Source organism: Danio rerio, chromosome 18 (genome assembly GCF_052040795.2).
Source record: "Danio rerio strain M-AB ecotype USA chromosome 18, GRCz13ab, whole genome shotgun sequence".
Classification (NCBI taxonomy): Eukaryota; Metazoa; Chordata; class Actinopteri; order Cypriniformes; family Danionidae; genus Danio; species Danio rerio.
In genome coordinates, this window is record NC_141038.1 from 7,730,377 (window position 1) to 7,748,188 (window position 17,812).

The following is a 17,812-nucleotide window of genomic DNA, read 5'->3' on the forward strand; positions in this document are numbered from 1 at the left end:
CTGATCATTCTTGAAATGTTTCAGCAGCTTCATTAGAGTTCACCTGTGGTCGATTCAGTTGATTGAACATGATTTGAGACGGCATACACCTGTCTATATAAGGTCCCTCGGTTGACACTGCATGTCAAAGCACAAACCAAGCAAGAAGACAAAGGAATTGTCTGTAGACCTCAGAGACAGGATTTTCTCGAGGCACAAGGATGGGGAAGGTTACAGATAAATTGCTGCTGCTCTGAAAGTTCCAATGGACACAGCAGCCTCCATCATCCATAAGTGGAAGATGTTTAGAACCACCAGGACTCTTCTTAGAGCTGGCCGACCATCTAAGCTGAGTGATCGGGGGAGAGGGGCCCTAGTCAGCGAGGTGATCAATAACCTAATGGTCACTCTATCTGAGCTCCAGCATAATTCTGTGGAAAGAGGAGAACCTTACAGAAGGACAACTATCTGTGCAGCAATCCACCAATCAGGCCTGTATGGTAGAGTGGCCAGGCTGAAGCCACTCCCTGCCTGGAATTTGGCAAAATGCATCTGAAGGACTCTCAGACCATAAGAAACTGCATTCTCTGGTCTGATGACACTAAAACTGAACTCTTTGGAGTGAATGCCAGGCATTACGTTTGGAGAAAACCAGGCACTGCTCATCACCAGGCTAACACCATCCCTACAGTGAAGCAACAACAACTCAGTGAATGTCCTTGAGTGGCCCAGCAAGAGGCCAGATCTAAATCCTATTGAACATCTCTGGAGAGATCTGAAAACAGCTGTACACCGTCGCTTCGCATCCAACCTGATAGAGCTTGAGAGGTACAGCAAAGAGGAACGGGCAAAAATTCCCAAAGACAGATGTGCCAAGCTTGTGGCATCATATTCAAAAAGACTTGAGGCTGTTATTGCTGCCACAGGTGCATCAACAAAGTATTGAGCAAATCCTGATTTTTCATGTTTTTTTATTTTTAATAAATTTGCAACAATTTAAAGAAACGTTTGTCACATTGTCGTTATGGGGGGTTGTGTGTAGAATTTTGAGGAAATAAATGAATTTAATCCATTTGGGATATAGCTGTAACATAAAAAAATGGAAAAAAGTGAAGTACTATGAATAATTTCCGGATGCCATAGAGACATAGTCCCTCCAGCGTGTCCTGGGTTTTCCCCAAGGCCTCCCCCTGTGGGATATGCCTGGAACACCTCCCTAGGTAGGCGTCCAGGAGGCATCCATATGCCTGAGCCACCTCAGCTGACTTCTCTCGATGTGGAGGAGCAGCAGCTCTACTCCCAGATGACAGAGCTATTATCTATATGGGTGCGCCCTGCCACCCTGCAGCTGCCTGTATGCGAGATCTTATCCTTTCGGACATAACCCAAAGCTCATGACCATAGATCCATAATCGGAGGTCGTTTTAAAGGGATAGTTTACCTAAGAATTTCTCACTATTCACCCTACCTCAAGAGGTTTCAAACTTTTCATTTACACAGAAGATGGTTTGAAGGAAGCTTTAAACCTGTAATCTGTTCATAGTAGGTAAAACAAATACTATGGAAGTCAATAGTTACACGTTTTCGGCTTTCTTCAAAATGTCTTGCTTTGTGTTCAACAGAAGAAAGTAAGTTTGGAACGAGTAAAAGGTAAGTAAATTAATTTTAATTTTTGGATGAAATATATTTTTAAACTGGGATGGTTAACAATGCAGAAATGCACAGTGGGTAATACATTTTCACAATCAGAAAAGAAATCTTGTCGGCCAAGTTGCACACACAAAGAGTTTGCCTCTGGCTTCAAGGAGTAAACATGAGAAGTCATGACGTCATTAAAACATACTCTGCACCTGTAGGGAGTGTGTAGGAGTGTGACTGTAGTCAACGGAATAAATAAAAGAATAAAAGTCAAATTAAAAAATAAGTAACCATGAACGCATTTCATCTGTTCCCTTCTACACAATGCTTGCTTTCAAAGTGCATCTGCACTGCCCTCTGCTGGAGCTCCGCAGCAGCTCATAGATTATATAGATTCTTTTGAACTTCATCCCATATGCAAAAATGTGATGTATATCGTAAATGTTTTAGTTGATAAACGAGTTCAACTAGGTGGTAAATTTGGCCAAGCTTCGTTGAGAAAACCATGGAATGTTTGAAATGGCCTGATAAGTACTGAAGTGCGGGGAAAAAGATTACAACGCTAACTAATTAACATAAGTATGTTTTAGCATGTTGTATTCACGCTGTTTATGTTGATACGCTGATATGTTTTAACACAAATTTAGCTAGCTAGCACGTTGCTAATATATATCTAGCATGCTAGTATGCATGATATTTGCTAGCATGACTCTTGAGAATATAACAATTTGTACATCCTTTTTAAAATGATTGTGGTAAATTCCAGCAACTTTACAACAGATTAATATGCTAGCATGAACACGTTAAGCGTGATATTGTGCTTTTATGTTTTAGACTTCAAGTTGCTGTTTTAAATTATTTTTTAATGTTTGTAATATTTTTGATGACTAAAGTCAATTACTTTATTAATTACTAGCATGACTGTTAGCATAATGTTGTTGTGTGTTGCTAATATCATTGTTAGCATAATTCACATTTGTTTTTGTAACACTTTTCTTTTATATTTATTCATTTTAAAAAGGTTGGTTATCTTGAATTAATTAGCACATTGACAGCCCGTTATCAGCACAAGGCTGTGATGTTTTTACATTGCGCAATTTCATAACCCATGCCTTTAATTAAACATCAGTATAAGAAAAGGCTACCCTGCTGAAAACTCCAGCTTAAACCAGCCTAGGCTGGTTGGCTGGTTTTAGCTGGTCAACCAGGCTCGTTTTAGAGGGGTTTTGGCCACTTCCAGGCTGGTTTCCAGCCATTTCCAGCCTGGTCCTAGCTGGTCAGGCTGGTCAAGCTGGTTTTAGCTGGATTTAGCTGGTCATTTTCCAGCCTGACCAGCTAGGACCAGGCTGGAAATGGCTGGAAACCAGCCTGGAAGTGGCCAAAAACCCTCTAAAACCAGCCTGGTCGACCAGCTAAAACCAGCTAACCAGCCTAGGCTGGTTTAAGCTGGATTTTTTAGCAGGGATATAACGCTTTTAATTGTCATTATAATGGTAAAATTAAATGGTCGTTTTTACCTTTTTTATATTATATTAATTATAACAAGATTTCACAGAATTAGTATACTGGACTTTATAATCAGGATAGGATCAATCTGGGACTTATAGGGGAATTACCACTACATCACATATGATGTCACACGGGTTCAACTGCGGATACCGCTTGCAATAGTAAACATGTCGTGTTTCTGTGGTAAGATGCCAAATTCTAAAGTCCAAAAATAGAAAACTTAAACTTTACCGTACACCACACTGCTTTTAATGCCAACCGCAGACGTCTTTGGCTAACAGCCATCAGAAGAGCTGAATGGAGTGAGGACCTAATTAAAAATGCTGGACTCTGCAGTTCTCATTATCAGGTAGGTTCATGCTATGCTGAATCATACACATCACTCGTTTTGATTGAAGCAATGATTTCAGCAAAAACAGTGAAATATGGTTCATCGAATTGCGGACACTGAATGCTTAGAATGAAATGTAAACGTGCGTTCACATACCCTGCCGTACATGTGCAGTTCACTGCCAGAATGCAGTTTTGCTTGTTGATGATTACCCAGGCCTTGTAAAGTTCCGTCTTCTCTCCTTGTCTTTGGCTCGGCAGAACCTCGGTTTTTAGCACTACATAGTTTTGAATCTGGTAAACATGAAACATGATTTGATGCACAAGACCACATAGAATACAATTGTTGGCATCCAAAGACCCGTAGGCCTTTAACGTCTCTCTTGTGAAAACCTTTGGAGTTTCTATGAAATAGTTGTATATTTCGGTTGGATGCTTTGCCATTTCGACTTATCCAATATCCAGAGGAAGGGTGCTATCGCCGACGGACCTGTCAGACAAACGCCGCTCACTTTAACGGTAATTTTTCCGAATAACTGTGCTTATCACTGGGTGACAAGCTGTTATAATACCCTGAAAGCATAATGTACATAATATATATAATATGTATTCAGTATAACTTCTCTCTAATACAACAACAAACTCTGTACTGCATCAGATGTCATTCCCTCGCTGTAAATGCTAAACATCCTGAATGTTTACAAACCGGTAATTTGTCCATAGGCGGACCTTATTATATATATATATATATATATATATAAGTCAGAATTATTAGCCCCCTTTTGATTTTTTTTCTATTTTAATATTTCCCAAATGATGTTTAACAGAGCAAGGAAATGTTCACAGTATGTCTGATAATATTTTGTCTTCTGGAGAAAGTCTTATTTGTTTTATTTCGACCAGAATAAAAGCAGTTTTTAATTTTTTAAAAAACAATTTTGGGACAATATTATTAGCCCCTTTAAGCTAATTTTTTCTTCTTCGATAGTCTACAGAACAAACCATCTTTATACAATAACTTGCCTAATAACCCTAACCTGCCTAGTTCAATTTATTAACCAAGTTAAGCCTTTAAATGTCACTTTAAGCTGTACAGAAGTGTCTTGAAAAATATCTAGTCAAATATTATTTACTGTCATCATGACAAAGACAAAATAAATCAGTTATTAGAAATAGGTTTTTTAAAACTATTATGCTTAGAATTGTGCTGAAACAATCTTTCCTCCATTAAACAGAAATTGGGGAAAAAAATAAACAGGGGCGCTAATAAGTCAGGGGGGCTAATAATTCTGACTTCAACTGTATATATATCTTATACTGGTTGTTCTCCTCGTGTGGGGGGATTCCCCCACAGTCCAAAGACATAAGCTTAAGGTGAATTGAATAAGCTAAATTGTGCCTTGTGAATGTGAGAGTGTATGGTTGTTTCCCAGTACTGGGTTGTAGCTGAAAGGGCATCCACTGCGTAAAACATATGCTTAATTGGTTGGCGGTTCATTCCGCTGGGGCGACCCCTGATAAATAAAGTGACTAAGCTGAAGGAAAATGAATTATAGCAAAGTGAATATGAAAAAAGTCAGTTCAAATCAATCCATGAGAGATACCGAATAAAGAGCTGTATTTGGTGCAGTGTTGTTAACCGTGCTCCTATTGTACTGAATTTTAAGACAAATTTGCCTTTTGATCATGAAAAGCTTCGCTAATCAGACCTAATGTTCTGTGATTGGCTTTGAAAGCTGGAGATGGTTTCTTCTGCCTGTGGTTTGAGTCACTTGGTAACACAGCAGTCATAGGGGACAGTGAAATCCCCAGGCAGGCAGATCTGTTTGTCCGCATTCACTTTAAGCACTCACTTCCTTGGTTCCACATTCAAATGAACTGCTAAGCACTGCTGGAAATATTACTGACTCTGGAGACGATGAATCTGCATGCAAAACAACCTGCAGCAGGTCATACAGGTTTATCCAGATCAGTCAGGGATATGTTTGGATGTGTGCTGTACACATTTTTTGTGCTTCTCAAAGGACTTTTAGGAGAAAATTCAAGTTTCTGGTGAAGAGAAACCATTTCAATACAGTGTGCAAACATTTGTAATACAGTAATAAATATATTTCTTCTATGCATTTCCCATTGTTCCTTGCTCCAAATAGCTGTCAGATGAAGCTGCCACTGTGCAGGCCTATTATGATTGACACTTGGACATTGCTTTTGTTCCTCTTTTGTCCGTCATGCTGGATAATACTGTTTGCTGAATGTTAAACCAATAATAATGAACATTAACTTCACTGTATAAAAAACTCATTCATTGCTTCTGGTTTTTAATATTTAAATTAGAAGTAATTTAACTAATTATATTTTTAGAAGCTTTTAATGTTTTTTTTTTATTAAAATGTAAAAGTTATTAAATGTAAATATTTCCTAGTCTGACATCAGCATTGTTCTTTTATCTTTCTTTCTTTTTTTGAAATGCATCATTATTAGTAGATTTTTAATAGCCAAAGCATCAAAAATATATAAATGAACAGCAAATTCACAGATGTCATTTAGTATATATATAAATTGGGATAAAATGCTTCCATTGGATAAATTAAATGGTGAATTAAAAATGCAAATGTATTTCTTTATTTACAATATTAAACAAAATGCACCCATTATAAAAAATAGATAGGAGGAAACAATAACTCTCTTTCTCTCTTATAGATAGATAGAAAAACATTTAGACAGGTCAACATGTAATTTTTTTTATAGTTCCTAGTATGCATATATATATATATATATATATATGCATGCTAGGAACTATAATAAAATTACATGTTGACCAAATAAAATAAACTGTATTTGGAGTCATATTATTCTATACAACACTTGATTATTAGTAAAATGGACCTGTATTTATTTACTTGTTTTATTTATTTTATTTCCAGTGTGTACAAAAATATGCCCGTATACAGTTGGGGTTTGGGTAGTTCGAAAGACTCACCCCTCACTGACAAAGGTGCAGAATTTCCAAGTGGTGCTCGCTGCAGAGCCATTTGAGGAGAGCTGAGCTCCTCAGAATTTGTCCCATGAGATCCGTTGTCCTATTTTGACTGCTATGCCATCGTGAATTGTAAAAAATAATCCATCGAAAAAGGCTTTAAGGGTGGTTCATCTGCAGTGGCAACCCCAAATTAATAAAGGGGCTAAGCTGAAAAGAAAATGAATGAATGAATAAATGAAAGAAAGAAAGAAAGAAAGAAAGAAAGAAAGAAAGAAAGAAAGAAAGAAAGAAAGAAAGAAAGAAAGAAAGAAAGAAAAGGCTTTAAGGCCAAGCAGAATCCTCTATTGGCTGTTGCTTTGGTGTTTTGACCAATGCATAGAATTATTTTTCATGAGTCCAACATCCAGCTGTGCAGGAAAACATACAATCTGACATAAAGTCATCTTTCACTAGTGACTGTATTGTTTTAAATAGAGAAAATGTTTTACAGGTAACTTGGACCTTATGAAACAAAAAATGACCAAGCAAAAGATGTGAAGCACCAAAAGCGGCCCATAAAATGAATTTAAATATTAATTTGGCTGTTTTTTCCATGAATTTTCAAATGCATTTTTTAAAAGAGAGGCTATAAAATTGTGAAGCTCTACATTATTATTATTATTATTATTATGTTTTAATTTTTTATTATTCAAATGACAAAATTCTGACTGAGGAAAGTTGAATGAGTTTTTAATTTAAAACTTCAACAAATTCCATTTTTTCCTATGATGTAACAAATTTGTATTTAAAAAATAAGTATTTATTAATATTTCTTTATTCTACTTATATAAGACATTTTTGGTATATCAAAAAGTGAGGTTATAATGACCACCCGACAAGCTAATCCAGCTAAAAATAGTGCTTAAAATGACAATTAAATGCAGTGTTTAAATCTCAAAGTTAAATAGAAAACGAGGCGAATAGCTGCAAAAAGGTCCACTTCTTGAGAATAAAGAACCACCCCTTTCACCAGACTGGCAACAGGCCTGCAAACCTATCACCTACATCTCACAGCAAATATGAGCATAGACAATAAAAACACCTCCACCATCGCTGTACCTGTTCAGCGAGTGCCTCTGACGTCACGCGGAGGGCGTGGCCTACTCAACCTGTGCGCGCACTGCCACTGATGTTCTCGGACTCTTCACAGACGCTGAATCACGGCGGCGGAGAGAAATGTGAACCAGTGTGACAAGGATTGAGTTTTCCACGGGTTCTGACACCGTGAAGCTGTGTATCGATGGTACTTACTGCGGCGCACAACTTCTGTGATCCAGACGAAGCCTGAAGGACGGAAAGATGATGCTCAACTTTCTCCCGGTGCGGAAATTCAAACGCAACGGTAGATATATAGTGTTCGGGGCGGTGCTGACGGTCGCGCTGCTCGCGGCGTATCTGGAGTTCAGGGCCACGAATGAGTGGAGCAGCTCCGGTGAGTAACGATAACTTTTACCTGATGCCCACATTCACAATAACATAATAAACACATACTTTAATCAAACCACAGTGTTCAATAAGGCTCGAGTCATTTAACGTGTCGTTTCCTCACTTTATCATGGGCTGACTATAAACATCATCTCACTGCGCTGGTCAGAGATTCCCAAACTTTTTTATTGAGGTAAAGTTGGTTTTGTATTCGCACATTCGTAAAAATTTTTTTAACAATGACAACTTGTGACATGCACCCTATATTGTTTACCACGCTACTCTGAATATTGACTCAGAAATGTCATGCATATATGACTTTAAAACAACATTAGCACTGTTTAATTTACCGTGACCAATGTTGTTCTTTGATAGTCATTAGCTGCTTATATGATAGTACTATTTTATATTACACTTTAAGATAATAAACATATATGTTATTTAAACCACAGTGTTCAGTAAGGGTTGAATCATTTACCTCACTGTATCATGGGCTGACTATAAACATCACCTCACTGCACTGGTCGGAGATTCCCAAACTTTTTTATTACATGTAAAATTGGTTTTAAATTTGCACATTAGTTCATTTTTTTTTTTTTTTACAAGTGACAACTTGTGAAGTTTCTTATATTGTTTACGATGCTACTTTGAATATTTGGTCTGTAAAATGTCTAAGCAACATTAGCACTATTTAATTGACTGAACAATGTTGTGCTTGAATAGTCATTGGCTGCTAATGTAATTTCACCGTCAAGTTGATAAACTATACGCTAATTTAACCACAGTGTTCAATAAGTGTTGAGTCATTAACTCACTTTATCATGAGCTGACTATAAACATCATCTCACTGCGCTGGTCAGAGATGCCCAAACTTTTTTATTGAGTTAAAGTTGGTTTTGTATTCGCACATTCGTTAATTTTTTTTTAACAATGACAACTTGTGACATGCACCCTATATTGTTTACCACGCTACACTGAATATTGACTCAGAAATGTCATGCAAGTATCACTTTAAAACAACATTAGCACTGTTTAATTGACTGTGACCAATGTTGTACTTTGATAGTCATTGGCTGCTAATATCACTATTTCTCTTTTAGGATGATAAGTTTACTGTACTGTTTGCCACGCTACTTTGAATATTGGGTCTGAAATCACATGCAAGTTTGAGTTGAAAACAACATTAGCACTATTTGATCGACTGTGAACAATGCTGTACTAAGTGTACTTTGATAGTCATTAGCTGCTTATATGATAGTACTATTTTATATTACACTTTAAGATAATAAACATATAAGTTATTTAAACCACAGTGTTCAGTAAGGGTTGAATCATTTACCTCACTTTATCATGGGCTGACTATAAACATCACCTCACTGCACTGGTCGGAGATTCCCAAACTTTTTTATTGAATGTAAAGTTGGTTTTAAATTGGCACATTAGTTCATTTTTATTACAAGTGACAACTTGTGAAAAGTTTCATATATTGTTTACCACGCTACTTTGAATATTTGGTCTCTAAAATGTCTAAGCAACATTAGCACTATTTAATTGACTTAACAATGTTGTGCTTGAATAGTCATTGGCTGCTAATGTAATTTCACCGTTTCACCGTCAAGTTGATAAACTATACGCTAATTTAACCACAGTGTTCAATAAGGGTCGAGTCATTAACTCACTTCATCATGGGCTGACTATAAACATCATCTCACTGCGCTGGTCAGAGATGCCCAAACTTTTTTATTGAGGTAAAGTTGGTTTTGTATTCGCACACTCGTTAATTTTTTTTTAACAATGACAACTTGTGACGTGCACCCTATATTGTTTACCACGCTACTCTGAATATTGACTCAGAAATGTCATGCAAGTATGATTTTAAAACAACATTAGCACTGTTTAATTGACTGTGAACAATGCTGTACTAAGTGTACTTTGATAGTCATTAGCTGCTTATATGATATTACTATTTCACTTTAAGATAATAAACATTTGTTATTTAGGTTAAACCACAGTGTTCAGTAAGGGTTTGAGTCATTTACCGCACTTTATTATGGACTGACTATAAACATCATCTCACTGACCTGGTTGAAAATTGGTTTTATATCCGCACATTCGTTCAGTGACAACTTGTGTTGACATGCAAGTATGACTTAAAAACAATAACATTCATTTTATCACTATTAAGGAGAAAGTTATTGATAATAAACATTGAGGTAAAGTTGGTTTTATATTCACAAATTCATCCAGTGACAACTTTAGACATGTTTCTATTGTTTACCATGGTACTTTGCATATTCGGCCTGAGGTCTCATGACTTGAAAAAATATTAGCACTATTTAATTGGCTGTGAACAATGTTGTACTTAGACAGTGAAATCATATTAGCAGCCAATTACTATTTAGATTTTGCTAAGAATACTTTTCTGATATTAAATGAGGGAAAATAAAAACCAACTTTACCTCAATAACACTTTTTGTCAGGTGAACTGAACATTTACTCAAAGGAGAACATGTCAATATTGCAACAGAAACCAAACTGTTTAACATATTCTGGTAGAATGCCCTTTTTTATTTAATTAGAGAACAATTTTTATCTGGAGAGACTTTAAACTCAATATTTTTCAATGTGAATCCTTCTAAAATAATTACTTTTTTACAGTTGTACAATTTTGGATTTTTTATCTTATTATTATTATCATTACTTATGTATTTTCTCTGATATATTGTTTATTGTTGTTGGTGACTTTTAATTGTTAGAATATGTTTGATATTATAGAAAAGTGATATTTATCAAATGTGGTAAACTTCATCTGTTTTATTTGCCGTGACAGCCAGAGCCAGATAACAATAAACTCAAATTTCTCTCTTAGGTGATCTTGACATACATACTGTGATTTTGAGATTTTTTCAGTATTCGAAATAGTTAAAATTGAAACAGTATTTTATTTATTTATTTATTTATTTGTTTGATTATTTATTTATTTATTTATTTATTTATTTATTGGAAGAAACAACAACAGTTTTTTACTATTCATAGTCACGTTCATGGTTGTCCCTTAATGATCACGTGAAATATTTAGTTTTCCTGCGTGTCAAGCTTTTAAAGTGTTTTAGTTTGAATTCGAAATTATTTTGTATTTGAGCATTTTATATTCATTAGTTCTCTTTTAATTTGCGATAAATTAAAATGATTTCATAATAATTTATCATACTTGCATTTTTATCATAAGAATGATTGAGGGGGAATTAAACAGTAAATAATTAAACAGAGTAGCTTTTTTATAAGCTCATTTTAGCAGTATTTGATCTTAATTTTTAGTATTTCACTGTTTACATGAATATTAATAATTAGTAAAAAAATTGCTTATGAACTAGGGCTGCACAATATATTATTATGCATATGCAAAGTGGAGTTGGGATTATAGATGACCAGAAACCACAGGTCAAAGCACAGGAGATTTGTGGAGATGCTGCAGAATTGAACAGTAATAGGGTGAAAGTTTTTCATCTGCATGTGTTTTCAGGGCCTGTGAGTGTGTCAGCATTTGAAGAGAGTTTATAGCATTTTAGTAGTGTATAAAGAAGTTTCATAAAGATTAGTTTAATTTTTATATGGTGAAGACTATACAGTACTATTTTACTTTTGATTATTTCAATTTCCGACTACTGTTGCCCTCTCCAGAAAACCATAAAGTACAGTTTATTTCACTTTAATATTTGCTCTATTGTGTTTATGACTGTAGTTTATGTATATAATAAACTACATAAAAATATATTTATATTTCATTCCCCTAAAGAAACATCCCAAGTTATGACTTTGCAAATGGAGCTATTAAAGTGAAATTATATCGCAGAGAAAAAATATTGCAAGGTAAAAAATATCCAATATTGTAGCCCTATAACGTACTTTAGTTGTTGTATTATTATATGCAGAAATTAGCATTGCGATATTGATATAAGGATGTAAATGCTGTAAATAGTTACACATTGCACATTGCAAAAACACATTGCAACCTCTAATTGTTTAATTGTTTTTTTTTATTTAATTGATCCAATTTCTAGTTAGATGCAGTTTATAATCTCTTATCTGTTTTCTGAACATGCCTGTTTCTAATAAGATTTTAGGTTATATTTTAGTTTTTCCCATACATTCTACAGTAATGTTGATTTACAGTCTTTTACAGCCATTTTGTTGTACCAGGAGTGCACTTTCAGCCACATATTTTCTTCTTTTTGTGTTTTTAAATAGACTTACTAAGGGAGGAGCTCGAGTTTATTGACCTAGTGTGTTTGCTCTTATGGGGAGCTTATTATGGCAAATTGCGTAATTTATTATCATTAACACAATGCAATGCAAATAATACAAACAGTGCAGCACAATGATTATAATAGCATGTCAGCTTGTTTTACATTATGGTCCCAGAATACATGCATAATAATAAAAGATGCAAAGTTTTAGAAATATTGCAACTACTTAGATATAAATAAATACATTTTAAAATAATGATCCTTATTTTATTTTATTTTTTTAATTTTGTTTACATTTGAATTTTTTTGTATACATTTTATTTAATAATTTTTTTGGATGCATAACTTTTTTTGCATTTTCCTCTTCCATACAGAACATTTTGAAGCCATTTGCATGTTTATCTTTGAGTCTCAAAAATAATTTTTGTTTAATTAGCCATGAAGTGTTAAATAGATTTGCCAAACCACTGCAGCATAAAATAATCCCAAATTTATAATTCTAAAACTTCCATTAATTTCAGTCTGGTTTAAACTGGTAATTCTCAGGCTTTATGTTTTTATATTTTTTATAAAATAAATATCCAATGTCAGTTTTTAAAATAAATTTTTAATCAGTGTATTTTTGCATCTTATTTATTAGAAAATTTCCACCTCCGACATTTTTATTTTTGCTCTGTAGTATTTATGTGCTTCAACTTCATTACGTTTTATGCTGATGCACTGCATTGGAAAAGACTTGATCATCCTAGTTGATCTAAATGAATGAAAATTTTCCAAATAGAGCTATTCAAATCATCAGCTGAAATTGCATTCATATCACAATATACACCTGACAAAACTATTCAAGTTTTAGGAACAACAAATAATAACTTCCAGCTGATCATTTGATATCAGAAGTGGCTTATATGAAAGGCAAAGGCCTCTAGATTACACTTATATTACCAAAATAAACATGATCATGCCTTAATTTTTAATTATTCAATTAGGACAGTAAGGTCTTTGCTTAGACAAAAGTCTTGTCATCTAACAGAAATAATGTCCAGTACAGAATATAAAGTCATGCTGCAGTGGAAAAAGAATGATTATTGTGTATGACTCCCATGAGCTTGTGGGATTGTATCCATACATCTCTGCAACGACTCTAATATCTTATTAATAAAGTCATCTGGAATGACGAAGAAAGCGTTCTTGCAGGACTCCCAGAGTTCATCAAGATGCTTTGGATTCATCTTCAATGCCTCCTCCTTCATCTTACCTCAGACATGCTCAATAATGTTCATATCTGGTGACTTGGTTGGCCAATCCTAGACCACATTGATCTTTGCTTTCAGGAACTTTGATGTGGAGGCTGAAGTATGAGAAGGAGCTATCCACTCTGTAGATCTCTCGCATGCCATCATACTAAATGTCTAAATGTCTAAAAAATGAACTAAAATCAAACCATGATTTTTTTCTTCACCAAACTTGACTGATTTCTCTGAGAATCTTTGGTCCATGCTGGTTCCAATAGGTCTTCTGCATTATTTGTGATGATTGGGATGCACTTCAAAAAATCTACCTTCTGCCATTTTATCAAATTATCAACAAGACGTCAAGTTACTATTTGTTGCTGTTAAAACTGGGATCGATGACAAGACTTTTGTCAGGTAGTGTTAATTGCAGCGAAATAAAATATCACAATGTCAGATTTTCTACTGAACATACAGTATGATTACTGAAACCGTGACCCTATAACAAAAAACAAACTATGAGAAGTCTGTATTCTTGCACCCCTAATTCTTTGTCTATTCTGCTTTCATTCATCTGCTAACCTGGCAGCAGTGAAACTTACAGCCATTTTTAATCAATTTTCTTTGGTTCCACATTATGAAATCCGTACAAAGAGAAGCTTATTTGGAAACCTGAGAGACGTCAGGTGAGCTCTGACCTGCAGAAGGAGTTTGTCCTCTGGTTTGAGGTCAGTATCAGGTCAGAGGAGCAGTGGCAGTGTCACACCACCTGGACATCAGTCTGCTAATGTGCATCTAAAATTACATCTGAATTGTAAGCTCACACTGCCTGCGAGTGAAATCAGATTAAAAGCAACAGCTGTCCAGTCGAGCTCTGCCTGGGCTGGGATCTGATTGTGAGGAAGTCGCTTCAGTGGGATTTTTAAGTTCCTTGTTCCTTCTGGATTTCCAAAATAAAACGAGTGTTTGACCTACATACGGCATTGACGTGCAATCGCTCATGCATTCTCTGACTTTGAATATGCATATACAGTCATGACAATGACTGACAAATTCTGACTACTGCTTTGTGTTTACAGGTAAATAAAAGCTGAGAAATATATTGTTCCACAATGAAGCACAATCTTGTACATTGTCATGTTATTGTTTAGGAGAAGCCTGCGTCATTTCACAAATTTGCCAGGGAAATGAATAGTTTCGGGTTTGACTGTATTTTGCATGATGACATGATGCATTCTTTATATCCTGGATTAACTAATAATAAATAGCAAGGGATCAACCCAAGCATAATGAGACGCTTTAAATTTTGTTTCATTGAGAATTTTTATACCAGATGCCATATTGTTGGTTCTCTAGTAGTTATTGAAGAATACATGTACACCCTACGTGTAATCACTGCAGTGTTGTAAAATAACAAATTACAAATACTCTAATTACTGTAATTGAGTAGTTTTTCTGAGGAATTGTAATTTAATAGGAAGTTTTAAAAATTTGTTCTTTTTCTTTCCCTTGAGTACATTTTTAGTGCAGTATTTGTACTTTTATTGCACTACTTTCCTTCAACCTGCAATCACTACTTTATTTTTTCTACTCAGTGGAAAAATCAGTCCTGATCAAACATAGATAGTAAATTGCATCCTTTTGAACTAATTCAAGACTTGTGCTTTATAAATACAACAAACCTTTTGGACGCATTAAAAGTGTCCAAGAGGATGTTCAAAATCTTTACATGCAATGACCGAGAGGCTGTTTAGGCTGCATGATCCCAGCAGACACACATTGTCATAGACCGTCAATATTAGATTTAGGTCTCCAGTGTGTAAGGACAATGTTTTTTATTTTTATTTTTTTTACATTAAATACTGATGTGAAATGACTTGGATTTTTAGGTTGTGTTAGAAAGTGGCTAAAATCCAACGTCAAGCCAACATCTTCTTTAACCAAACGTCATATTGACATGAAATACTGGCATTTATTCATCAGGTATGGCAACCAAAATCCAACATCTAATAGATGTCATATTGGGAACGTCCACACAACGTCAAGCTGTAACATCATTTGACTTTGATAGTGTTTTGTTTTTTAGGTTGTGTTGGAAAGAAACCAAAATTTAACGTCTGTCCGACGTTGAACATTGACGTCGGCCTGAGGTTGAGTTCTGATGTCAACTCAATTTTCATTTCCAAACAAAATGCAGCGTCTCACGATGCCGGGGTACAACGTCAATCTGACGTCATGTTAACATCCTGTGCCTGCAGGAATGAAATCACTAAATAGTCTTAAACGATAACTACTGTAAATGCTACATTTACACTCACACATGCACAAATTGCATATAAACACATCAGCCTTTCACAGCGTAATACTCAGTTCTCGCTACTCTTACTTTTAAAAGGTCTACTATTTACTCATATTTTGAGTAATATTTACAACAGATACTTTTACACTAATTGCACTACATTTTTGGCCATTTTTGTACCTTGAGTGATTTTTCAGTACTCTATTGATCACAGAAATACTGTCAAGCCACTCTCTCATTTCAATAGAATGTGACAATTTTTTAAAAATGTTCTAGACAAGAATTTCATGCTCAAAGCACTTTAATAGATGTTTTTAGAAATGCATCTTGAAAAAGAAAGAAATATACAAATAACAATAAAAAATATGACTAATTTACATTTAAAAAAAATTGGTTAAAATTGAAAACTTAAAATTCAACAAGTTTTTTAAAATGTAAAATTGTCATATTTATTGATTTTTATTTGTATATTTCTTTATTTATTTAGAATAATTTCTTATTGAAACATAAAAATTGTATTGAAGTCAATACAGATAACAATGTATTAGTGTTGTCACGATACTGGAATTCGATATCAATCGATATTGAGATTTTAAAAACGTCCATTTCCTGTTAACATTTGAGCGCTGGAGTTTGACGGAGTAGATTGATTGTACTGTTAAAAATAATAATAATAATAATAACAATAATTGTGTTGCTAATATGTCAAGTTTTCATTGACTAAAACTAGACTACTAATCTAAAACTACATGGATTCTGAAGACTAAATCTTTATTCAAGCTATTGGCCACCAACCTGATTTCACCAAGTAGGAGATGTTCCTGGATTAACATCTATATCGATCCTGGAACAGCATTCCAATCAGCCAATCAGAATTAAGGAATATGTTTACTGTTTATGTTAAGTTTAGGCTTACGGTTAGGGTTCTGCACTTCTACATGATTGTTATTCAACTATTATTCCCTCTGATTTTGGGAATAATTTACAGTTATAGTTTGGTTTAGGGGTAGGGAATGGGTATGGGTTACATTTTCCAACAAAAATGATGTTCCAGGATCAACATTGATGGTGATCGCATTGTTCTTGGCAAAATCACGATGTGCAGCTATTGGTATTTTAGTGAAAAGACTTAACTAAAACTACATCAAGATTTGCTACCAAAATCAACACTGATACAGAAATTGCAAATACTGTTATCATGATAATGATCTTTTTTGTTACGATTGTTTGTGTATCCTAGGACAAACTCCTGTTACATGACTTCGGATTGGGTAGAAAAGCAAGTCAATGATCCATGTGGATAGTGGCTACAATTTGTTTTTGATTTTGTACAATGCAGAGAAATTAATACCTTATTTTGGTGTGTGTTCTCTCAGCAAGTGCCAAATGGATCATGTGGAGTCAGTAGGCAGAGAGCAAGTGGTCTTTTGTGCCTGTCTCAAAATTCAAATACATTCAACCGCATGAGTGTTTGTTTACACTGAAAGCAATACGCTCAAATGCATTGTTGACTATCACTGAAAGCTTAAAACAATTTAGACCCTATTAACATGTTTATTCTACATTGTCCACTTATCAGATTGACTAAAATGCATGCAAGTTAAAGCGAGGAGATGCTAAAAGCACAAAAATAATTGATGAGCTGATGACAGATTGTCTTTGGCTAAACATTCATTCATTCATTTTTCCTTCGCCTTAGGTCACCATAGTGTAATGAGCCGTCGACTATTCTGGCATGTTTTACGCAACGGATGCCCTTCTAGCCAGTACATGGAAACACCCATACATGCTCATTCACGCTCATATACTGCCAACCAGCAACCTTTTTGCTGTGAGGTAATTACTGACCAATGAGATGAATGTAAATAGCTGCAAAATGTACTTAATGTAACTTCTTTTTTTGCGGATTATGAGCAGATATAGGGCTCTATTTTGATGATCCATGCACAAAGTCCAAAGTGCAGGGCGCAAAAGCATTAAGGACGTGTCAAAATTCACTTATTTTAAGGACCGAAAAATCCGCTTTGCATCGCGGCGCATGGTCTAACAGGGTTGAGCTTATTCTCTTAATGAGTTATAGGTGTGTTTAAAAATAAACCAATGAGAGTCTCATCTCCCATTCCCTTTAAGAGTCAGA

The 17,812-nt window shown here is 34.9% G+C and overlaps 1 protein-coding gene across 2 annotated transcripts in view; it reads left to right on the forward strand.

The window, feature by feature from the left end:
• The first annotated feature begins 7,612 nt into the window (after nt 1-7,612).
• b4galnt3b (beta-1,4-N-acetyl-galactosaminyltransferase 3b) overlaps nt 7,613-17,812 on the forward strand; it is a 55,919-nt gene continuing 45,719 nt past the window's right edge. For both annotated transcript variants that reach the window (XM_087292788.1, XM_087292789.1), the window contains exon 1: nt 7,613-7,907. In XM_087292788.1, coding sequence (XP_087148914.1) covers nt 7,775-7,907 — 133 coding nt within the window. In that variant the 5' untranslated portion in view covers nt 7,613-7,774. The remainder of the gene's footprint in view (nt 7,908-17,812) is intronic.